The sequence below is a fragment of the Corvus moneduloides genome, chromosome 7 (assembly GCF_009650955.1).
Source record: "Corvus moneduloides isolate bCorMon1 chromosome 7, bCorMon1.pri, whole genome shotgun sequence".
Lineage (NCBI taxonomy): Eukaryota > Metazoa > Chordata > Aves > Passeriformes > Corvidae > Corvus > Corvus moneduloides.
The window spans coordinates 34311482-34337238 of NC_045482.1; the positions used below are offsets into that span (position 1 = coordinate 34311482).

The following is a 25757-nucleotide window of genomic DNA, read 5'->3' on the forward strand; positions in this document are numbered from 1 at the left end:
CAGAGGTTTTCTTGAGCTTTAGTGCATGGAAAGAGAGTTTTTGTACCTATTTTTGAGGGAAAAGAATGAGAAAAATTGTACAGACTTCCTCAGGGCTGAATGGAAGCACTTGAACACAATCAGAATTGTAATAGACCTGTGCTGTGAGGAAGCTGTCCTGGGAATACTGGAGAAACCTTCCTGTGTGTATACAAGGATTTTAGCTGTCCTCTTGGGCCAGGAACGTCCAGGATGTCTCCCTGTCAGACCCTTCCACCATGAGGCAGCATTTTATCTCACAGCTGGCAGAGTTCAATACCTTTTTTGAGAAATTTTGGAGGCCTGAGCAGAGGACCTTCCCTCCTGGTTCAGCCCTGGTGTGTGACACAAGGAAGGTCCAAGGTCCAGCCCAGCAGCAAACACTCAGGCTCTTCTCCCACAGAGGTTTTACCCTAATGTCCTAAACTTCCAAATCCTTATCTTTTTTTAAATAAAGACTGACTAGAAATCATGCCCTGCCAAACATCTTTCTGTTTCCCCCAGGCCATGTAGCAGCACATGTCCCCAGCTGGGGTGCAGGTGGCTGCAGGGTGCAGGACAGGCAGTAGCACCATGGTGAAGGGAGTGTTTTACGTGTTTCATTTTGCATGCTGCAATTTTCACAGCACATCTGCAGTCTCCCTACAATGGCAATATATTCTTCTCAGCTACAGAGCCTTTAAAAGATCTCAGTCTTGTATATAATCAAGTGCTCTGCAGAAAATAACCATCCAGGCTGAGAGTGAGACCAAGGGCAGCAGGCACGCAGGGTCGGGAAGGCACTGGTTTCCTGGGAATATTTAGAAAGTGGGTACCATTTTGTGAAAGTAAGCAGCTAAAACCACAGCACAGAACCCAGAACAAGCAGATACTGCACATGCTTCTTCCTGCAGCCATTCAGGCCAGGACTGTGACCGTGACATCCCAGCTCAAGACTGCCCAAGAGCCAGCCTGTGCCCTTCTCCTGCACCGTGCACGCAGCGCTCGCGCAGCCAGGGAGTCAGAGCTCTCTGACACTTGCAGCCTAATCAGGAGCTTGAGCTGGGCTTTTCAGAAATGGAATACTAATGATTAACAATTGATTAGCACAACTGCATCAATCTCAGGTGATTACCTCTAGAAGTGGTTGTAATTTGCACTTTTGGATTGGCTACAGAGACGCCTGGGTTTAGCTCATTGTTTTGGTTGGTGGGGTGGGTTTTTTTCTCTACATGACATTAGTGTATTTCTACAGGCATTTTCATTTCTGAAAGGAAGAAAATTGTGCTTTGCATTTTAATTTACCATGACAACTGATTTTCTCTTTCTAAAGCGTTTCTTAGAAACATAATAAAATTCCTACTTTCACTTGCCATCTCGCGAACGGCTCGTCGCCGGCCACGAAGTGCATAGCCTCTGTGATGTTCAGCAGTGGGATCTGGCAGTCAACAGCCTCAGAGCTCAGAAAAGCTGCTTTTGTGCTTTCTTGTTCTCTTGATATCCATTTTCCATCGAGATGCTACAGTAGAACAGAGGGAGAGTGCAGAAACTGAAGGCTCATATAAAGGGAATCCGGTTGTCAATGTATGTTTGTATTTCTAATCGATAATATAAGGCATTCCTAGGTGTTTTATTTAAAAGGAATCATGCTGTTACTTTAGCTACCGTAAAGGGGAAGCTATGCTTAGCCATGCATGCAGGTGGGCTATTGATTTAGGAAGTGCTGTGGTCTGCACTTGGGACGAGCAGCTGGGATGAGACAGGGTGATGTAATCGAGTAACTTTGTGTTTGCTCCTGGAGCTCAGCAGCCAGCTCGTGGCTCCTTTAAGGTGATGTCAACTACTCCCCTAAATCAGCTGCACGAAACATTCCAGGCTGGTAAGAGCTTCTGGAGCCCTAAGCGGGCATGGCAAATCTCAGCTCTGCCTCATGAGTGTGCCAGCACTGAGTGGGAGTCAGGCTGAGTGTCTGTTCTGAGGTGGATTTATGAGTTTAATCAAACATTTCATATCTGAGGATGCTGATCCACCAAATAACTTAGTTGCAGCATTGCCTGTGTATAGTTGTTTATGATAAAATTACAGTGCTAGCATAAGAGATGAATTTAATGCTCATTAAAAGTTCTGATTTGGTGTTGAACTATGACTAAGAAAATTCAAATAAGAGCATCTGTAGCTGTGCTGAGGAAACCCTATGTTCAGCCACAAAACTTAGCATTTAAATGTGTTTAGGAAAACAACCGAGTGCGGTGATTCCAGATGTACAAAATGAGAAATAATATTGTGATGTCAGGCTCCAATGGAGTACAGAACAGCTGAACCAAACAGGAGTCAAACAAAACTCCACAGAGATAATGAGCAAGAACTCATGGCTGTGCATTTCCAGGGAATCAGTCCTGGAAAGGTCTGAGCCTCTTCAGCTCCCCTCGCTCGTAGCACACACAATGGCAGTGGGCTTGGAAGGTGTTTATACTCTGATGAGGCAGTGAGAGAACATAGCACAGATGAGAGTAAAAGATTTCTATATAAACATGTTAAAGTTTGGCTGTATCATCAATATTTTAGGAGCCAACAGGGGGCTGCTTACCATTAACCTGGTGACCTGGCAGTGCAGGCTGGGGGACTCTCTGAATCCCAGGCCAAACACCCGGATCCTGGTGCAGTCCGAGGCGCGGATGTCACAGAGGCCCCCGTTCTCCAAGCCCGTGATTTCCAAGGCTTGCTCTGCAAGGGGGAGATGGAGACAAAGCTTTAGAGAGCAGCACTTACACGCCGTTCTGTTCTGCTTTTTCAGAGATTTTGTTATAGTTGTTCCTGGTTGTTGTGGTTTGATACTTTTCCTTAGGGTCTTCCTTGCCTCCCTGTGGATTTCTCTTGAATAGGAAACAGTGGTTGTCAGAGGGGGAAGCAGCAAACCTCCATTAAAGATTGTCCTGTGCACCCAGTGCTGCAAGATGTGTCAGAGCTTCTGAGACAATTCACTGGAGCTGTGGCTTGGTGTTAAAGGTCTCCAGGGGTAAAACTTCTGTTGACCTAAGTATCCAGTGGTAATACTGCTGCTGACCCAGGCAACAGGGTGGGAGCACAGCTGAGAGGACAAGCCCTCATCCCATCATGGAGAAGCAAGGGAACAAGACAAGTCCATGCCGCCAGGCTCTCTGTAGTGTTAAAAAGCAGGGTAAAAGCCAGTCCTATGTTTTTGTTCTGTTGTTTGGGTTTCTTTCCCTAAAGTTTTGGAGGCAGTAAAAGGATTCTCAAAGGAAAGCCTTCTTGAGAGGGTTAAATCATTGATGGTAGTGCTCAGCTCTGCACTCTGTCAGCACAAAGGGTATGCACCAGCTAAGTTTCCCTTAAAGCCTACATTGAGGCCTTAAGTAAGGCTTAAGTGGTGTACAGACTCTGCTGGCTCCCTTACAAGGCTGACTTGCACCTATTGCTGTTTTTAAAATGTTTTATGATTCTCAGGTAATATTTCCTTTGAGTTCTGTTTTACTTTAGGTACTCACCATTTAAAATTGCTCATTGCTTTCATGTTGGAGTTATTTCTACAGAGGAAAAATGCAAATCCATTGCATGCCAGGATTCACATATTCAATTAAGAAAAATCATAATTTGGTAGATATTTGCATCAGCTCTTGGCTAGCACAACACTCAGAATGGCTTCAATATCATACATCAATAACAGCAGTCAGTCAGGATCATGGTTACATGTTTTTATTTATACTGTTTGTACTTCTAGTGGTAGGGAGAAGCCACTATGGTGGCAAGTAACACAAAGGAGAACATTTTCTTCTTGCCTCCTGAGCAGCACTTAATAACAGGGGTGTGACCAGGAGTCCTGGGAGGGACTTTGCTCACCAGCAGGGTGGAGTCCCAGTTGTTATTCCCACTTACCTTCCTCTTCCCAGCCCCGTCACCACTGCTCTGGCAAAGCAATATTGCCCATCAATTTTCTCTGAGCTGTAGCTTAGCTAAAACAGAAGCTCTCCATCACCTAATATTTTAATGGTACATTAGTTCAGCTCTGATTGGAGGGGCAAAATGCCCTGAGCTGAATTGATAACCTTCCCCAGCACCTCGCTGTTCCTTTAGGGCTCTGCCGTTAAGGCTGTAATTAGGAAAAATGCTGTTTAAACACTGCCATCCCACCAGATTGCAGCCTGTAACAACAGAGCTGCATGACTCACGTTTTTCCAGAGAAAAGAAGGAAGGAAAGCAACATAAATATGAAAAATAGTGAAAAGACTTCTTTTTGCCCTGCACTTCTGAAATGCTTTTAGCTTTTCTTTCATTTCTTTTTTAATTGATTTTATTGCAGCAGTATTACCAACACTGCTGGACGCTTTGCAATATTTACAAGAAGAGAAATCGTTTACAGCTTATCAGCTTTTCATCAGTTACTGGTGGATTCCTGTAATGCACAAAACTATTAGTCAGATGTGGTGACTGGTTTTGATAAATTGCCTTCTTCTGTGGTTAGTGTATAAAAATTTTTAAAAAAATGCTTCATTATGTTTTTCATGAGATTTTAATAGTTAGGCCCATTGGTACTGAGGTAGCTTGGATTGCATTAATGTTTTCATTATCACTGCAGATTTTCAGGCTTCTGTGGGTGAAGTAGAATCTCAGGGGCTGGTAAGGAGTGAGGCACAGGAGTGTGCTCCTGCAGCCCTTCCTGTTCCACAAAAGCACTCTCAGGTCAGCTGCTTGTTGATGAGACCCCTGCACTTCCCCAAGGGTTTCCTCAATCTTTAAGGACACACTCCCGTGTCAGGGTCAGGGCAGGATTACCCAGCCCCAGTGACTTACAGTATCAGCACAGCATTTTGTATTTATTCCTCTCAAGCCATTCTGTACACACTTGTCAGGGTTTCACCCCAGCCAGGAACCGAACATCACACAGGCACTCACTCACTGCCCCTCCTGGCAGGATCAGGAAGATAATCAAAAGGGAGAGAGTGAGAAAATGTGTGAGTTAAGGGCAGTTTAATGGGAGAGAAAAGGAAGAAAATTACAGTAATGATAATAATTATTATAAAATATTTAGAATATACAAGTGATGCACAATGCAATTGCTCACCACTCACCACTGCCCAGCCAGTACCTGAGCAGTGGCCCTGGCCAGCTTTTCCCCCAGTTTATGGACTGAGCAGGATGCCATATGGAAGAGGATATCCCTTTGGTCAGTGGGGGTCAGCTGTCCTGTCAGTGTCCCCTCCCAGCTCTCTGTCCACCCCCAGACTACTTGCTGGCAGGGCGTGAGAACATGGAAAGTCCTTTCCTTAATACAAAAACTACTTGGCAACAACTGAAAACATCAGTGTCTTACCAGCTTTAAGACTGATGGAAAATAAAAGTAATTGTCATGTCTCCTTTTTTAAAGTAGTGGATACTAGAGTTCAGCCTTTAGACCTCAGTATAGGCAATACATAAATATTGACAAGGCCTGGTGTTTTTATCTGTTTTTTAAAATGAGGTGTCACATGTAATGGGTGTAGGAATTTTAGGCATTTGGTTTTAATGAGAGTTTCTGTCTGTCTTCCCCTCTGCCTTCTAGTGTTGTTGCATATTAGCCAGTTTCAACCAAACAGGGGAGAGGAAATCTCCATGACACCAGCTTTGGAAAAGTCTCCTGGCAGTTGGCAGCTGGGCACTCAAACATCCAGATCCTGTTCTTGCTGGGGGTACAGGGATCAAGGTGTGGTCATTCATTGCTCCATGGTAGTGGAGGGGTAGTTGGTAAGTCCAGAGAGGTGATGACATCAGAAGGAAATACAGGAGAGCCTGAAAAACCCCAGCAAAAGAGCTGCAAGTAGTTCAGCTAAAGACTGGAGGGGAGAAAGACAAGAGCAATGAAAAGAGCTGGGAAACATCACAAGGGTGAGAGCGAGGGCAAAAGTGCAGATGTCCAGAGAAAGCAGAGGTTTTGGAGACCTGGGATGGATGTCTGATGTCTGCAGGGGGGCAAGTTAGAGGCAGGAGAGTTATCTGTAGGTAATGAGGAAGTTCCTGGAAGAAGCTTGTAAAAAGTATGATATATTTGAACATTAATAATTTATGTTTAGGAAGTGAGAATATCAAAATTCAACAAAATCCAGGGCAGAACGTCCTCCTTCTCTTCTCTGTATGGTCTATAGACCAAGAATATGCTTTGACTTTTACAGGTAGATCAAAAACTGAAGCTCAGGTTGGTGCCTGGGGCTCAGATATGTGACAGGGTGCAGCATGTGTTCATATCCACTGGCTCAGGCATGGGCATCCTGCTGCATTTCCAGTGCCCAGTCTGTACACACAGCAAGTAAACACCAAAAAAATGCATCTATCACCTGGTAGAACATTGCATTGGGACAGTGATGAACAACAGGGAATGCTGGGGAGAAAAAACTAAAAAAAAAATCTTGTGCTTTAATGAAACTGTTTTGAGATAAAAAGGAGAGAGGAGTCTGGAGTTCAAGGTGGAAATCTCAAAGGCCTCCAGACCTCAGGTGACAGAATAAGGGATCTGTGCTGTTTGGTTTGCAGTGCTTGTGTTGTGCCTCCCTCAAGGCACAATACCTCCCCCACCTTCCCTTCCTTCTCCTCCCATCTCCAGTAGGAATTTCCAGAAAAGAACAGTAAATTCAGAGTTGCTGACAGTGTGGTTTCATTCTGTAATCATTTACATGAATCAAACCTGACAAGGAGCACAGGCTGCATCACAGACTGAAACCCCCACATAAATGCACGGTTGGTTTTACAGGTATTTGTTGCAGTGTATTATGTAAATAATATGCACAGTAGTAGAAGTAAAGTGAAGACAGTTGACACAAAATCAAGAATATTGCAAAACTACACTTATTGAAGCCTTGCTGATGGATAGATATGGTTCATGTTGGATTTACTCATTTGATTAGAAAAGTATCCCAGCACAAATAAACTTCCTTCTGCAATGTTTGTAAACCACCATAAGGCTTTGGGCTGGAGCAGCAGACCTGAACTTGAAATCAGCAAAAATTTTGCTTGAATAAAGAGAAGGAAAGGAACTGCCCTGCTTTTCTCAGAGGGGATGATAAATAAGCTATCTAAGCTATTGCTATTTCAAAAGCAAATCAAGAACCAGATCACAAGTGCTGGGCTGAGTTAAATCTTTGCTGAAATGCACAAGTAAATGGCCCATGATGCCCAGTTGTCCCTTCCTTGGAATCAGGTAGATGATGAAACAATTTGCTATGCCAGAGCTTGCTGGTGTGGATGGGGACCTCCAAACTCCATAGATATGAGGGCTCTGTATCAGAGCAAATTGATGCTTAATTATCTCCCACCTTGGACAGAGCAAGCCTCAGTCTGCCTCCATTCAAATGCTTGCACAAACATTGTACTTCTTTTATATATAGAGTTATTACAGTCATCATAGACACAATCACTGAATCCATTATCCTGGAACTCGTGCTATCCATGACCCAAAGCTCATTTGATAATCCTCCCCAAGAAAAAACTATCAGTATCCATATGCTGTTTGCCAGGAGTTTTGCACATCAGTGACCTCCCTGGCTTCTAAATGAAAACTGCTTTTTCCTGCTTCCAAAACCAGATCTCAGAGAACCAGAGCAGTTGAAGGACCTGGGGATTTTTACTCTCGAGAAAAGGAGGCCTTCTCACTCTCTACAACTCCCAGAAAAGAGCTTGTGGCAAGGTGTGGATTGGTCTCTTCTCCCAACTAACAAGTGACAGGACAAGAGGAAATGGACTCAAATTGCAGCAGGGGAAGTTTAGATGGGATATTACGAGAAATTTCTGCCCCAAAAGGGTGGTCAAGCACTGGAACAGGCTTCCCAGGGAAGTGGTGGAGTCACCATCCCTGGGGGTATTTAAAAGCCATGTAGGTGTGGCACTTGGGGACATGGTTTAGTGCTGGGCTTGGCAGTGCTGGGCTAACAGTTGGACTCGATGACCTTAGGGATTTTTTCCAGCCTAAATGACTCTGTTTCCATAGTACCAAACTCCAGACCTATGACTTTTCACTGGCATGGAGTGAATCTGGCTTTCTGCTTTGAGGGTCTCTGGCATCCAGTACAGATTGAAGACACGAGCCCTGGGAGAGTGTGGGGGAAAAGCATTGTGCCAGAGCTCACTGCATGTGAGAAATGGCCTGGCTCAATTTCGCACTGAAAGCATCCATGTGCTGCAACAATATGGTAGATTATTTTTTGCTTTAGAAATCTCACTATGACATTTTAGGTTTATTTAATCCTTCTATTTTTAAAAGGCTTGCTAGCAATGTACTTCAGCGATAGAAAGGAAGAGGATTGTGGTGTTGACTACAGAATATTTCTTCTTTTCCAGATGGTCTGGAGAGGTGACATCAGGTAAGGTTCTGGTTGTGCTTTCCTGGTGCTCACTGGCACACCAAAGCAGGTCTCAGATTTTGTCCCTCAATGGCATTTCAGGGCAGAATCCTTGGCAACATCTTGAGGCTTCCTATGAGTGCAATGACGCCACTCAAAGGGATTTGGGTCATTGTGATGTCATCTTAGTCCTTATGTCCACTCTAGCGTCCAATTAGTTGGTTTCAGTAATTTTCCCATGTTTAAAGCTACTGAATTAGAGTAAATCTGGTTATTACACTTCGGGTTTTGTTCACAATTGGTTGAATGTTCTGTATCAGGTGGACTGTGGGCTCTTTACATGACATGATTTAAAGGCATTACAAGTTTGCTCTGATTTTTCAGCTTTGGTCAGTTTAAATCAGACTTTTGAATGGTTTGCAGGTTATAATTCTAGTTTACAAACAGTTGTGAACTTATCATTTATCTTGTGAGTGTGTGTGAGTACTTGGAGAAGGAAGTTCTTTGTTCAGGGCTTTTTGTTTTCTTGTGGATTTAAGAAGATTTAAGGCTGAAATTTCCTGTGGTATCTGTAAACAGCCTGATGTAAAGAAGTTATAGACTTGCTTCTGGGTTGTCTGGCTTTGGTCAGTTTGAATCAGACCTATAATTTTTTAAACTTTTCTGGCAATTTGATTCTACGTACTTCAGAAAATGGTTTTGTTTAGCTACATGTTTCACTGGACTGTTTTCACTGCTTTGCATTAAAGCAAATAAACTAATCTCCAGAAAAGACTAATCTCCGTGATCTGGTTTGCAGGGAATAGTATGGATCACTGAGCATGCAACCTTCCATGTCCCTTATCATGAGGATTTGATATCCTTTTAAAATTCGGTTTCTATTGACTTTATAACTATAAAGCTAATAGCCCTCTTCCTGCTCAGTCAGGTCTGTGCCTTGAACAGAAAGAACTGGGACTTAAAACAGTAGATTAAAGCTGGTATTGATGTTTGCCTTTTCAGATGCTTGTTTATTGCATCTGCACCAGCAAAAGCTAAAGTAAAACTGCTGTGAAAAGAAGAAAGGCTTTAAAACTAGCAAGAAGTTTCCAGTCCCTGAAAATTGCCCACAAATATATTTGATGTGACTGAGAAAAATGTGTCTCCAAGCACAGTGTGTGGGTGTCAGTGAGGATGCATCAGTGGTAGTCAGAGTTCATGCTTTTTTTCTCTTTTAATTCTAAACTATTTTTCTTTTGTAAATTTTGTAGTTACTAAAACTTTTGTGGTTGGAGGTGTTCATTCCTTTAAAAGAACAAGACTTCTATTTTCAAAAGCTGGTAAGTCCTATGTTCAAAAATTGATTTTTTGACGGGTAATATCAAAGCTTGATATTTAATCATTATACTTTTTGTAAATATGACTGATAATACTGGCTCTGTTTTTAGCCTGAGAAGAATGTATTTGTGTAAATTTTTATGGCCCAGACCTGAAGATACTAATGAATAATTTTCTTCATACGGGATACTCCAAGTCCCATCCAACCTGGCCCTGAACACTTCCAGGGATGGGACATCCACAGCTTTTCTGGGCAGCCTGTGCCAGGGCCTCAGAGATGATGATGATGAGGACCACTCCTCTGTAGATGGCTGGGAGAAGGAAAGTGTGTTTTGTAAATAAACATTTAGAAGATATTTTCCCCCAGTTTTATTTCAGCATTAAATCATACATTGTTTTAACTAGGAAAAAGCTGAGTAACTGAACCCAATGTAATCTTGAATTGCATAATAGTATATTCATATTTACTCTTTATCTACTTTCCAATATTATTCTGTAAGCTGAGGGGAAAAAATGGATATTAAGTGGAGATAACAGGTCTCAAAAGAAAAGTTTCCATTTTCAAGTTGTACAGAACCTCTTTTATGGAGTATTGATATCTTAGTGAGACTTCTTTAATGTCAGCTTTAAGGAAATAAGAATATATTCTTAATATCTTTAAGCCCAGTGTAAAGAACGCAATCCCAGAGGGGTGGGAGCTGCGTATTAAATTATGGTTTATGCTGTAATGGTACACAGAGATCTGCTTGAAGTGATCCCTGCCTTACAGAATTCATTACTGAAGAAAAAAATGTATTTGCTAGAAACAGATGCCCCAGCTTCCAAACTTTGGTACCAGAGCACTGCCTCCCTGCCCAGCAGTTGTCGAGTGAACTGTCCACACAAGAGGGAGTGGGGAGGCTACAGGCGGTGGAAAGTGTCAAACCTCCCTCAGCTGGATAGATAGGAAAAGCCAACTTTGTGGAATGTAAAAGTCAGCAATTACTATGAGAAAAAAAGAAAAAAATGAAAGAATATTTGTGAAAAAGAGACCTGATTTTTGTCTTGATAGTGTAACTTCATCAAAGTGATAGTAACTGTGACTTTGTTGATATTACGTCCACCAAAGTCAATGGAATTGTTATAACAAGAGTGGAATTAAGCCCAATGCCTTACTATTTGAAAAGAAGAAGGGCTTTATAAGGAATAATGCCATTTAACTTTTTTTTTATAGCAATAGCACTCTGTTTGGTGAGAAAAGTTTGAAAGCAGTAAGCATGGTGTCTGCTGTTCTCACAAGCATGTTTGACTCTTCCTATGAAATCCAATTTTGAAAAATCAATAGAATTGCTAAAGTGTACTGCATCCTCTCTGCCATAGAACATGTTTTGCCATATTAGCAAAAAGCTTGGTTGTTTTTTCTTTGTTTACTAGCCCGAACAATTTGAAAAACTGATCAATTCCTGTGCAGAGGGTCACAGTTTCTGGTAACTCTGTTTCTGGGGCCCTTGTGGTGCTATAAAATGGAATTCTCCCTTGAAAGTCTGGTCACACCAGCACCACAGGCTGGTCCCAGCCTCAGAGGACACCAGCCTTACACACAGTGAGTAATATTTTTCATTGCAGATGTCCTGGGAATTCTGTAAATTGATTATATTTTCTTTGAAAAATCTAATACGCATGTTTTACTTTGTATGGTCTAATTTATGCAAGGAGAGCATCTATTGACCCAATATATCCTGATGGCTCCCTCTGCATCACATCAGCAAAACACACATTGAAAATGCCAAAAAGTATTCATTTACTTGACATGCTAACAGCCCTTACATAATCATTATGATCTGGAATTTAAAGATCACTGAATTCATACAAGTGGGAGAAAAGTATTTATTTCAGTCTGTATGCTCCCATACAAAGTCTCCAAAGCAGATTGGATTTTGACGTAGACAACTGAAATACTCTGTCCCCTTTCCCTGGGGATCCTGAAAAAATGTATTTTCTTTAAATGTCTTTCTTGGGTTTTGTCTTTGAAAATGAGAATTAAGCTTAAAAATAAAGCACAATTACATAAACGGTGAGATTTCCATAATAGGTACCTGACCTCACGTTCCTGATCTGATCAAAGCTCTGAGCTTACCCTTCCAATGGGAAGAGAAATTTTCCATTGGAGGACCCAGCCTGAGGAATTGAAATAGCTGAACTCATACTTTTGCTTATTATATTTATTTAAAAAAAAAATAAAAATATTGCGTGCTTTAATTCGTATTATTTAATTAAAGCACATGAACAAGACCCAAAGCAGGCTGTTGAATTCAGAAAGGTCTATATATCCACTCTAAAAATAAAAGGGTGTAATCGATGTAGCTGCTGTGGCAGATGGGTCTGAGGGACCTGTGTGGTTGTGGTTCACAGCTCTGAAAATGCAGTTGTGTTCACAGCCCCTCTTAATAAAACCAATGAAATGTATTGATATGAAAATGGGATATCTGCAAGTGTGTTAGGTGAGCATTCCCTTCTCACCTTCTCACCTTCCCACCTTCATTTTCTGCTCACTTTGATTTCTTTGCTGGTTAAATTTTTTTCTCCCCAGAACTTTCCATGTAGAAATTTAAACTTCAAGTGTCATTACTTCACTGAAACTAATTTGTCCTTATTATTCCTCATTACCTTTTATCTTGTAATTGCTCTTTAGAGCTTCATACAATCTGCATATTACATTGCTCTATGTGTGCTTTACCAGTCCCAATTTTTTTTTATAAGCAACATGGTCAATATGTACAAATGGTAAGCACCAACTTGATTTGCTACCTGCTGTAATTGGATTCTGCCTTTAATTACAGGTGGTAATGACATTTTAAGCACCTTATACAGGTGTTGGGGGGGTGGGGGTTATGAAATGTTAAGCAACATTAAGAAATTCTAAGCTTCTGGAGTGCTGCCAAATTTCAGAGGTGCCTTTCAACTCCAAATAGCGGTTTTCATGTGAGGATAATTATAGCTCTGGCCACCTGGACTGCTCCTGTTGGAGTCAGGCAGAGCAGAGGAGTAAGCCTTTCTGCAAGCCACACTTCACATATTCTCTCTTTATGCGTGTTTTCATTTAAAATGACTCCAAATATATTATGGCCCGTATTCCGATCCCTAAAAGTACTTCAGGGCCATTTTTTGTGTGTGTTTGCTGGCCAAAACCAGTGGCAGAATATATTGTTATGTATTGGCAGCATAGCTGAGGTTGGGTGACCTTGGAAAAGATATTTGAATTATGCTGATGGCCTCCTTGATCTTGGGGGAGTTTTAATTCCCATCTATAATTCCAGCCTTAGAAAATTAGACGTAGATTTGTTTTGGAACTGATTGGAAAATATATAGCCAGCAAAAGGAGTTGCTTTCTCCTTCATTACTCATGTAGCTTCTCCTGGAAAATAACTTTTCCCTAGCAATGGCACTTAAAACTCAGCTTTTCTGAAATCAATGAATATTCTTCTGTTTCTTCGGTCCTGATTTTTTGAAAAGAAAGTGAAAGAGGCAGCACTTTTATATGCCCAGCAGAAATCTAATTCAATTCTTTATTTCTTCTCCTTTCTTTCCCTTCCTACAGAACCTCTGCTTATTAGTCACAAAGCCCAGGGGCTTATCCCACCTGTGCTTGCACAGTGCTGATTTCCTGTGCTCTGCCAGCCAGGCCAGGATTCCTGAGCTCCTAGTGACGGGGCTCAAGCTGCTCTGGTCAGAGCACACAGCTTTATTTCTGAGATTGATCTTAATTCTTCATCTCTAATAACTTCTTCTGGTGTGAAATCGTGGCTTTAGGGATGTCAGCAGCACTTTGGTTCTGAGCATTTGAGAGGTTCGTTGTTGCTGTGTGGCACTGCTGTGCTTTTCCCTGGAAAGAGGTGTCCCATCACATGTGTACCTTGGGATATGTAGGGGAACAGCCTTGGGGGTGTTTAGCCTGGAGAAAAGGAGGCTCAGGTGGACCTTATTGCTCTCTGCACTACCTTAAAGGAGATTGTATCCAGGTGGGGTATGGTCTCTTCTCCCAAGTAAAAAGCAATAGGACAAGAAGAAACAGCATCTAGTTATGCCAAGAGATGTTTAAATTGGATATTAGGGAAAATTTATTCACTGAAAGGGTGGTCAGGCATTGGAACAGGCAGCCCAGGGAAGTGGTGGAGTCACTATGCCTGTAAGTGTTCAAAAACCCACCTAGATGTGACACCTGGGGACATGGTTTGATGGTAAAGGCGGCAGTGCTGGATTAAGGGTTGGATTCTATGATCTCCCAGGTCTTTTCCAATCTAAGTGATTCTATGCTATGTAGAACATTTCATCTTATGAAATGTGAAAACAAGCAAATATCTTTAAATATGCTGTGAAAGATGTAAAAACACGAACAACTAAAGGTGAAGCTCACATGAAGGCTTGTCTTAATCGACTGTACCAAATTATCTAGATGACCTTTTCTAAGTATTATAATGTCAGGGTGATTGGCATGCCAGAACTAAGATTTTATTTCTCCTAGTAGGGGATCAGACCTCTGACTGTATGTATAGATCTGCTTTACACTGCATTCACAAGATCAGGTAATTATATGTATTTATATATATATATACTGCTTCTCTATTTTTGTATATATAGAAAAATATCCTAAATCACTAATAAATTAATTGATAAATAGTCTGTCATAATGGAGCTCATTGCAGTTCATCCCATTGATTTACTCTAGACTGTGGCAGTACTTTTCCCTCTCCATAGTTAACATTGAAACAAACTTATTGTGAAGTTTTCTCTTAACTTCTCTGCATTTATACCAAAGACAAGGGAGAATACCCTGAAAATTAAGCATGCCAGTTGTTACCTTGGTTTTGTTTTAATTTTTCTGGGTTTTGTTTACTCTCAATTTTGCTCTAAATCAAGTTGAACTTCAGATGCTTCTCCATCCCATTATCTCTGTGCCAGTATTACAAGGGTGGACTATTCCAGTGGCCAGGTCCTGCTCTGCATTGGGCTCTGGTGAGGAGCTGTCTGAGCTGTCACCCTCCCAGCGTGTACTGGTGTTTCACCAATCCAGTGTTTGTGTCAGGAAAACTTCTGAAGCTGTCACTGTTGGTTTTTTTCATGACACTGACACACCCCCAGCAAACAGCACAGTATAAACATTAAGGGAAGTTTCTATTTCCTAATTGCAGCAGTGCAACTCTTCTGCAGGTCCAACAAGACCAAGAGGGTGGTCATGCTAAAAGCTCTGCCCCACTGAGCAGCTCTCACCCAGTGGAGACCCTGTGGAAGCCCAGGAGCAGTGGAGTAGTTTCCAGGTCTGTAGCACTTGAAGGAGTAGGAGACTGCCAGGAGAAGTCAGGATGTTAGTGACCGGAAAACTGGAAGGATTAATTTGATGTACTGTGAGGTCTAATAAACCAGACTGCCAAAAGAGAAGTGATTTGAAGCAAAGACCAGCAACCACATTTGCCTCAACTGGAGAAAAGTGAATTGTGGGTTCATGGAGTTCCGGGTTGGAAGGGACCCCAAAGCTCATCTGGTCCATCCTCTGTTGGAAAAAGCATTGTCTAGACAGGATGGGCCAGCACCCTGTCCTGTTGAACCTTAAAAGTGTACAAAGCAAAAGCAGCAAGAGACAGACAAAGCAGTCAGGGCAGAGGAAGGCAGTGACTTAGGGGGTGTTTGCCACAGCTGATGTGTGTTTGTTTTCCAGTTCTCACCTCCCTGTGCAATCTCAGGCTGTGCTCTGTACTCTGTCCTTGTTTATATTTGATGTCACAGCAAGAAGACAAGGTGCCACTAGCTTTTACTTGAAAGGTCATATTGAAGCTATTTTCCTCTAATCTGAGAGATTTCAGCCAATAGCAAAATAAAATTTTAAAATCTGGCCTAAGCAGGCCCCCTAACCCCTCTGTGTCACAGAGGAATGAAGTTAAACATTGAATTGTGTGCTGGACAATTGCTTCAAAATTGCTCAACTCACTTTTCAGTCCCTAGTGTCAGTTTGTGCAAAGAGAATTAATTCCTCCGTATTTGGGAAGTTATTCTGCAAATTTTAGCCTGCCATTAGCAAAATAACAAATGTCAGGATATACTTTAACTCTTTTAAACCCTTGCACTGAAGTCATGTTTAATGTGAAGAACGTGGGTGATTCCACCCCTGATAATAAGTGTATTGGGGTATCAGATGTGCCTCTGGGCTCCTGGAGCTGGCTGGAGATTTGGATGTCTCAGCTAAGGCGTGGTGACTGAGCCTCGATGTGAGCTTTACCTGCCCTAAATACAGACCAACCTAAGCGTTGCAGAGAAAGGCTTTCCTCCACATTTGGGATGGGTTAGGAGAGCCCACCTTGTCATTTCAGTTCAGTGGAACCACCGTGGCTCCTTAAGCTGCAGGAACTCAGCTGGATGGCTGAGCCTGAAGTCTCTGTCACTTCATGCGTGAGCTTGTGTGGTTTGCTGAGGCAGAGTTCACATACTGAAATCCCTGCTAACATTTCTCTGTGTGCTTAGTTTAAAGCACTCTCAGCACTCATATTGGACATGGAGTCATCCATTGAGAGGCTGAGCTGTAAAGAAGAAACAAACCCAGTGGGACAGTCTTCCGTCTAAATGTAATTCATGAATATTTGTAGAATCAGGTCTTCAGGTTCGAGTATATCCTGTAGCTATTTGATAGCTTTGGCAGGGTTACTTGTTCATTTTGTCACTTTTAATTTTGTTTTGTTACTAGTACAGTGTTTGAAATTAATGTTCAAACTTTATTCTCTGTTGATCAGGAAAAAAAGAAACCAAAGAAGTATCTCTACACTGTTTACATGAATATTGACCACAAGGTGAGCAGGACACTCTTCTTTTTTTGTGAGGAGCCTGCTTGTCAGCATGCCAGTGATAGATCAGATGTAAAGAAAATCACTTCTGCAAAACCAATTTGCTAAGGGGCTTGTAAAATCCATTTTTAAAAAGTTACTGAGGCAAAAAAGTGAAGGACCAGCCAACCAGATATTTTGATCGGCTCTTCAAGGTCAAAACCTGATTACTAATTCATCAAATACCTTACTGGTAGCACTGCTTGAAGAGCAAACAACTCTGTGCAGATGTTCTACGTAATAATTCCAATATGGAAAGAATGCTTTACTTACTTGTGGCAACACTGCAGTCGTAGGAGCTGTGGCCTTCAAAGCACTGGCAGCCCAGTTCCGTGCAGTGTCCGTGGCTGCTGCAGCGCGCAGGACACCGGAGAGCGGTGAGGATTTCCTCCTGGTTTCCAACAGGGAACACTCCGTTTCTGCTTCCTAGCACTCTCCTTTCGCATTCATTTTCCAGAAGGGCTATCAGTGCCCTCACCCAAGCCACATTATCTTTGAGCTGCAGGTCCAAAAGGCAAATATCAATTGCCTCATCCAGATGTTTTCCAAGGAGGCCTTTACACACCAAGCCAATGGTGGAATTTGCAAGAATTTGGTGGCAAATCTCCAGAGCTTTGGTGGCAGTCAGGCCATTGGGAGTGGGCCATGAGAGTGGAAATTTCATCCGAACCCCTTCAAAGTAGTCCTCAGGGAAAAAATATGCAAAGCTCTCTGGGTCTCTCTGGGTTGGGCCACGCAATGGGTGAAAGGATGAATATTCATAGTACTTGTCCTGCCTTTTTGCTTTCCTTTGGTCTCTTGTTGGTTTGGTAGAGCCAGTGGAACTGTTGCTATTCGTGGAAACATTGTGTGTGAGGGGCTTTAGCCAGACCTCGGGGCTTCTTCGTTTTCGGGCTGATTTAGACAAATATCTTTGACCAAAAGGCTTGGTCGGTGGTTTCCCATCTTTTCTCAAAGATGACTCTGTTTCTGTGTGAGTGACAAACTCAGATGTAACATCCAGATATGGGATTGCAGAGCTGTGATCCACATGGTCGTGATGGCAGCCAGAGGGCTGAGGGGAAGGAGTCTGAAAGGAATTTTTTATGTTTACCACAGGCACAGGCTTGGTGCTCCCCTTTTGACACCTGCAGAAACTTTTCCTTTGCTTCCTCTTGGAAGGTGCTGGACTCTTGTCAAATAAACTCTTCCCTGGAGGAATTCTGATTTAAAAATAGGAAGGGGTTAGAGGGAGAAAACTTTCAACAGATTAGTCTATCATACAAGGAAACTTTCTTTCCCTGAGGCTGGGGTAAGGGTGAATTCCCAATCTACAAGATATTTAAGAAAATGCTTAAGTTTAATCTGTTTTCTTTAGTCAGTTTTGTACTGCCCTTCTTGAGTTCTCCTGTCTTCATGGAGACATTTTAGAACCAGATGTTTAAGTGGTTTGCTGGAGCGTTGCCTAACTGCTTGACTTCTATTTGCAGAACTTCTCTGAGGTGCAGGTTACCCTTTGTGTATTACACATTAAATAAAGCCTTGGATTTGTCCCTGGGTGACCCAGAAAACTCTTGGAGAATGACAAAAAAGTCATATTTGTTTCAAATCCTATATTATGAAAATCATCTTTATCTGTGTGCCTGTTCTCTCTGTATCAATAGTTCGTCTAAGATGTGGATTGTTAACTTTTTTCTTTTAAATGTATTTTTTTCCTTTTTTTTGTATACTTCATTCTTGTCTTCTATTGGAGTTTTCTTTGATTTTTTCTTTCAACACAAAGCAGTTTTCTACTGACCATAGGGCTAGGCTATCATATAAGCTGAGATTATTCTCTTCCCCTTTTTAAATTTAGCTTTAATGATGGATGAACTTCTAGAGAGTTCAGTTTGAATAGACAGCCATGATTCAAGTTTCTTCAGAGATCTCGTATCTCTTATTGACCTTATTTGTGCAGCACAAAAGGAATCCTAGAGCTTTATAGAAAAGGATATGGTTCTTGTCCCAGTATTTGGCAGCATGTCATTACCAGACAAATTTGAAATAGAACCAAAATTTTAAATTATTTTGGCATTAATTTTGTCTTGCAGCCAGAATGCTGAGGTTTCAGGAAAGTGAAAGCATTCGCCAACATGTTGGAGCCAAACACTAGATACTGTTGGAAACCATAATTGTCTTTATCCATGTTTTACAAATAGATTTAAAATGGCATATCTGATATTACTATTTTGATCATTGACACAATCATAACTTTTAAGTAGAACATCTCAGTGACGCTGGCAGATTAACCTATTTCTCCTCCTGAAACATGAGCACAAACATTTATGGAACCATTTTGCCCAAAGTGTGGGCTCAGCAGGATACAGTATGAGACAAAAGGATGGTTTTCATGCTGATGGAAATGCACAAGCTGTTCTGCACTTTCCTAGAGTCTAGGAAAATAAACCATTTTTGATGATTGAGAGAGCTGTCCTTTGCACAACACATTTTAGTGTCGGAATGAGTGTCCTTCACGCTCCATTCCTCTGGCTCTAATAGAGGGGTTATCTGCTCCTGAAGCTTCCCTGACTCATCATCAAATTTAAACCTAGGCTAAGGCAGCAGTAGCACCTCCTTTGATATAATACTGCCTAAACTAGAGTGTAGGGTAAATATAATTTATTTAATAAACAAATAAAATGAACCACATAAACTGGTCCAGAATCTGGACAGAAACCTAACACACAAATGAAAATTTAGTAAAATGAAACTCTTCTGCCTTGATATTTTATTGAAACAAAATCCTCTGTTAATCCTACATGAAACTAGTTACCTTCTTTCAGTCACCCCTGTCAGCAGAGCAGGGGTGTGTGGTGTGGAAAGAACGGAAACCTCATCCTTCCTCACAGCCATACCCATACCAACAGCTCCTCAGTGAGCTCGGATGTGCCCTCTGTCCCCTGCATGAGATGACCAGACTATCACTCCTCTGAGTCACCCACTATAATCCAGGAAGAACTAAAACCAAGTTTTTCAAACTGAGTTGGATGCTATTATAGAGGAAGTGTCTAAAATTCACAGCATTTCTGACAGTTTCTTGGTATATTTTTAAATGTTTGAAAATTTTATTTCGCCTGCTTAAATCACATGTTTTAAAATTCATCTCTTCTCTGGTTGCTACTTAATGGCTGGGAAGCTCTGATGTTGTTTTATTGTTGAAAAGTTGTGTTGGAAAGCTGGTGTGTAAAACTGATCTGTGCATGCAGAGCCCTGCAGCTGCTTGAGAGAGGTGGGAGCCAGGGAAAGCTCCGAACTGCCAGATGGTGGGCACTCAGACTAGCTTCAGGTGCTGGAGAAAACCTAGCATGCTTTCAGGGTTATTTAAAATGAGATTAAAAACAGCAGCAGAAAAATCACCCTCTAGCTTTTGTTTTTACTGTGCCATTTCTCCATGAGTGGATCACAGAATGATCCAGTCTCCTCTGGAGGTGACCTTATTTTCTCTGCTTGTTTGTTTTTTTAACCAGGTTCTGAAGGGTCCTTGAGAATCCATCCTTGGGAGTACTGCAAGATGAAACTCACCACCTCTCCTTGCCCTTCTCACTTAGCAGGAGCTCCTCCTGTCTTCTATCTCCATCATGTGGAGCTGAGCCCTACACAACTCCTCAGTGCTTTATAAGTAAATTCCTTTGTATCGGGCTTTGGCTTCAGCTCTTTCAACAAACTTGCTTTGAACAGGTTCTCCTAAGGACATTTTTAGCCCTTTTTGTTGGGTAGTGAGCTATTGGTTGGTTCTTGCACCAAGCTATTTCTCCATCTGCCTTCCCAGAAGCAATCTCTGAGTGGTTGTCGCATTATTAGGATGTTAATGATGGCAGTTGAATTCTAAGTAGTACAATTTGTAATGAAAGGTCAAAATAGACATTAGGTAGCCATTACTTAGACCACTGAATAGAACTAGAATATGGCAGAAGTGTTTGTTTATTTTCTGAAGTGCAAGAGGTATAAAAATTCATTTTTCCTATAGGATTGTGCTGAGTTCCCATGCACAGAAAAAGTGCTATGTTACAGTGTTTTGCCTTCTTTTTCCTTACTTCACAAACCAGATTACACAAGCAAATCCATTTTGGTTTTAGGAACACCTGTTAGGCATGTTTGAAGTTCAGCAACTAAAATGTGGGGTGGGGATAGAGACAGGAGTAAGGATAGGGACAGGGACAGTGACAGGGAGATGTCAGAGAGCCAGACTCCTGGCTCTGTTTCCAGACCATGTGTCCCAGAAAGTACAAGTTTTCAGAGCTCACTGTCATCATTAGTAGAGTTGATATTAAGTTTTAGCATGGTATATATATTACCACACTTTGTCAAAATGTAACATTTAATCTATACTCACATATTGTAATTAGTGTTCAGGAATAAAAGAACAAGGGAAATACGAAACCCTTAATTAATCCCTATTGTCAGCTATCTACATTTTCAAGTGTGGGTGAGAACTGCATTTTTTTTAACAGCTGAGAGGGATCTTAACACAGGTGTTAACATGACATCACTTGTGAATATAAAACTTCTCTCTTGGTAACTGCTGATGTGTTTTGTGCTGACTGAAAATTAAGCTCCTGTGCTGCTGGGATGGAAAGGGGTCTCCAGGCTTCTCCCTTAGGTTAAGCAGATCTCTCTGTCACGTCATTAGGGGAGTCTGTAATGAAATAAACCCATCAAGACCATTTGAAACATTGCTAAGAGCATCTCCTGGGTGGGATCTCTCTGGCTTTGTACCTCCACTCCTCTATGAAGTCTTCCTCGGGCGCATTGCTGAGGTCGTTGTGAGTGATCCCGTCAAAGAGGCCACACAAACCCCGGGTGCTGTTGAAGTCCCTGCCCGGTGTCCTCACTGTCACACCCATTCCCCACTCGCTCATGTCTGCTCGAACAAACGCTCCTGAAGGGAACAGGATCTGAAGAGGCAGGAAAAAAACCCCAGTGAATTGAAGCTCTTACCAAGCTTTTTATGCAATAAAAACCATCTCTTTCCATAAATGAAAATATCAAAGCAGGACGTTAGTGATGGCAGAGGTAATTTAAGATCACTTAGGAACACTGTAAATATTTATTTGTGCTATTATTTAGCTTGCTTTCAGATTCCATGGCATTAATATCTGATAGCGTTACATAAATATATAACTGCACGAGTACTTTCTTTTTAAATTCATAATTGCATCCATTGAAGTTTTCCCAGTGGTAAGTTACCAGATAATTTTTGAAGCGACTTCCATGACAATAAAGCCACCCTTGTGTCTTTGCCTGGGAAATAATTTTTTTTAGATAAACTGCCAAGATTGAAAACCAGCTTTCTTCCTTCTGAAGAATCGTTTCATTTTCCAATGCCTGATTACCCAGAAAGTGATTGTGTTTTAAAGTGGATAAAGCAATTTTCTCATTAAAGGGGTAGTGGTAGGCTTACACTGACCTTTAAAAGAAAAAAAAGCTGGAAGGGTTCAAAACAAGAAGTAAATGTGTGGATAATGGATTTTTCAGATTGGTTTACTAACCAAATAATAAAAAGGAAAAAAAAGCAAAAAGAAAATATCTGTTCAACTGAAATATATAGGTATTTTTGCTTCATTTTTACAGGTAAAAGAAAATTATTTGAAAATTGTATGAGCCAGGAGAGGGAGCAGGAACATACTATCCTGATAAGTAACCTTAATACTTTCTTTTTATCCAAAATTAAACATTTTCAGTTACTCTATAAAGTACATTAAAGAGTTGTAAACATCTCATCAAAATAATTTCAAAATAATTATTTTCCTTTTTTAAGTGGCCCCTGCCAAAATACAATTTATTTATCCAAATAATGTCCTTTGCTTTCCTTTATTTTGGTGGGGATTTTCTGGTTCCTTTGAAGTTCCTCCCTATCAAATCTACTCATATCTGTGAAGGAGTATCAAGATCATATTTTTATTCTTGTGGTTGAATCCAGAGTTTACATATTGGCCTCACTAAATTATAATCCTGACCATTTTAGTTCTCCATTACTTCAGGCATGGGAATACTTTTTGAGCAACCCTCCATGAGCCCAACAGCACAGTGCCACTGATTGCAAGGACAGCTGGGAACACTGGGAACTCAGGCCCTCTGTGTTTTATTTAAAGCATTTTTTTTTCCCAAAGATTTTTGGCCTTGGGGAGTAATAGAAATCATCATATACATCCAGTACTTTGAACACCTCAGAAGTTCTTCGCTGTCCCTTCACTTTGGCTGTACCTAATGTTTCACTTATCAAGGTGGTTTTAAAAAGACCCCAGGGATTCCCCAACATAAAGCTCAACTTGCCTGATGAGTTAGCTTTTCCTGGTGGTTTACTAGGTGGAGCAGGAGAACTGCAGTTGACAGAATCCTGGATAGAATTTGTTTTTCTTCCTCACATAAGCAATGTCTTCTAATCACATGCTTTACTGCAGAGAGGAGCATTTCCTGCAGGGCTGCGTGTCAAACCCTTGCAGTCAGAACTGCATGAGCTGTTCAGTCTTCTGTGCTGTCCAGATTAATATTTCCATGTGTGGATTTAATTTGGGAGTTTGGAGGGCTCTAACCCTATCGTTTCCTGCTGCCCCGGGAAATGCATCCCACCTGGATTTAATGCTGCTAATTGAGGCTTCAAAGAAGCATTTTTGAGATCTCAGTTTGCAGAGATATTTACTGGCTCCTGAAAGCAGCCACTTTTTATGACCTAACCCCATTCCAAACCCCCTTAGATGTCATGGGAGCCAGAGGACCCGGTTCCTGAGCTGCATGAGGATAATGATGGACAAGTACTGGGAGAATTGGGATGCACCATACTCGGTGGTGTGCTCAGGGATCCTGTTCACTGCTCCACAGTTCCTGTAGATTCCCACTCAGATCAGAGCAGGATTCATGTTGTGTCCCCAGTCTGCTCTGATTTGTTTCCCCGAGTCTTACCTCAGGTGTAAATGAGAGTGGTGATTCCTTGCTAAGATTATCCTAGTAATAAAGCAGTAATTATATTGCATTCAGTTGCAAAAAGAAATGACAGCTTGATTCCTTCTTTTTCTCTATTCTATAATTAACAGACTTTCAATTACTACCTTCCTGAGGTCTATTCTGAGCGAGACCACAAGGAGAGCCAAGCACAGGCACTTCCTGCATCATTCTGGCTCTGCTGTGGATCGATCTTCATCCAAAACATTTCATGGCAATGAATCTTGATGATACAACTCTAGGATGAAATTATCTTCTTGGCCATAATTTGCAGCTCTGTTCCTTACCAAAACCCCTGGTGCAACCTGCTCTTATTTTTCAAGTGATTTCAGTGGATTAGTGTGGATAAGCAAAACTTATGCAAAGTAAGTTGTGGCCATATATTTTTTTAGGCAAATGCTTTATGTTACACCAAATGTTGCACATTTACAGCCCATTTTCATAGCTTTTGGGGGCTCTCTGGATCTGACTAATAGTGTCTTACTGCTCCACTCTGAAACTCCATTATCCTGCTACCTGCGATCTCTCCTTGAATATTTATATCTTGAGCTCTGCAAAGAAATTTGCTTTATGTGATGTGGTTGGGTAGTGCCTGGCATAAGCAAACAGGGAGTGGGCTGCCGTGCTGCAGAGAGTAAGTAGCGCTATCAGAGCTCTGCTGTGTTGCCAAGAAATTTCCAGAGGTATTTGTTTTGTTTTGTTTTACATTTTGTTAAACCAACACTTTAACCAGCTACTTCCCTGCCTCTCGTTTTGCGGTACACTTGGCTGCAGGCACTCTGATGGCTTCAGATATTTTTGTAGCAACTTCATTAATCATTCAGAAATATTAAACGTGTGTTTTTAAAGCACAACTGCCACAAGAGCGCTCAACCATCCACGCACGTACTGTTATCTTCCTGCCTCCATAAGACTTCAGGATTTTGACTCGTGGCAATGCCTCGGTGCTTTTGATAGTCAGATGGGGCCTGCTGTCCTGAAAGTGGCCATTGCAGGTGTCCAGCACCACGATGTCACCCCCTTCTTGTGCAGCTACGCCACAATTACAGGTGGTGGCAGAGCGGTGGCCGCCGCAATCCCACTGCCGGACGTGCACCTCGAACACCCGCGACTCGCTGCGGCACAGCAGGAACGTCCCGATTTTATAGTTGTCATAGCGCCTAAACAGCCACAAAGAAAGAAAACCAGAGAGGGTTAGAGGCCCTGAGCATCCACCTGTGCCAGTTGTTTGTTGGTGCTTGTACAGAAACACTTCTTAATTACACCAGTGAGGTGGCTGGCCTTAAAGGAGGGAAAAGTCCACACGGGGGAAGGGTTTCTCTGGCTCTGTATCCAAGGGAACACTGCTGCAGTTGTTAGCTGGAAGTGCCTAAGAATTCCTGTGAAAAGTGGGATTTGTGTCCCAGCTGCTGTCATGGCAATGGGCATGGATAAAAAGGATAAACATTTGATATAAAGCAAAAGCAAAGAAGTTCCTCCCTCTAGGTCTTAATAAATATGTTTTGGTTCTAACTGGATGCTTTTAGAGCATGATGTTCTTCAAAGGGAAATCAGTGCTCAAATAACCTTTTCTGTGACTAATCACCAAATTTTACAAGTCTGGCTGTGGCTAGGTAAAGGTTTCCTGGGAAAATCTGGGATTCTACTGAAAGCCTGCTAAAATGAAGTTTGTCCGTGCCCTCAATGCTTCCCCGTAAGCACAACTTTCCCACTCAATGGATTGGCAATCAGCACAAGCCAGCGCAGGGAACAATTTAGGACTTTCATTCTTTTCTGTAAGGAATGTCCCTGCTCCATCTGAGTGAGGACAAAAGCAGGATAACTTTAATAACTTTGCAAGGGTTTGGCCTCTACATGAGCCATCTGGAGCCTCTGGGGTTTCCACAACAGATGCCTGTGAGAGGACCCTCTTCTGCTTGTTCTTTGTGCTCTCACTCCATAAACTTGTCTTATTCTCACTCTATTTTATTATAATATGTTATATAAAAGAAAACAGTAGCCATATACTTAATATATATTGTTGACGTTTTCTCCCTATAAACCAACAGCTTCCATCTTTAAAAACAATGGATTATTCTGCTTTCTTTTAAGGCACTGTGATTAGTTTTAAACATAATTTTTATGAAATTAAGTAATATGGAAACTAAACTATAGGCTTATAACAATAAACTTTATTCTTTTCTACAATTTAGACAAAAACATAAAAAGGAATGTATAAAATGCTTCTGCTAAATAACAGGATTATTTTTTAAGCAATGCCATACAAACATCAATATTTTTTCAGGCCATTAATGTTTCTCATGCAAAGGAACAA

At 41.5% G+C, this 25757-nt stretch overlaps 1 protein-coding gene across 1 annotated transcript in view; it reads right to left on the bottom strand.

Annotated features, from left to right (window-relative positions):
• LOC116446613 (von Willebrand factor D and EGF domain-containing protein-like) overlaps nt 1-25757 on the bottom strand; it is a 170525-nt gene that overhangs the window by 74918 nt on the left and 69850 nt on the right. Inside the window, exons 9-13 of the mRNA XM_032114757.1 lie at nt 24333-24603; nt 21221-21399; nt 16760-17688; nt 2585-2721; nt 1361-1516 (exon numbers count right to left, since the gene is read on the bottom strand). Of these exons, the coding sequence (XP_031970648.1) occupies nt 1361-1516; nt 2585-2721; nt 16760-17688; nt 21221-21399; nt 24333-24603 (1672 nt within the window). The remainder of the gene's footprint in view (nt 1-1360; nt 1517-2584; nt 2722-16759; nt 17689-21220; nt 21400-24332; nt 24604-25757) is intronic.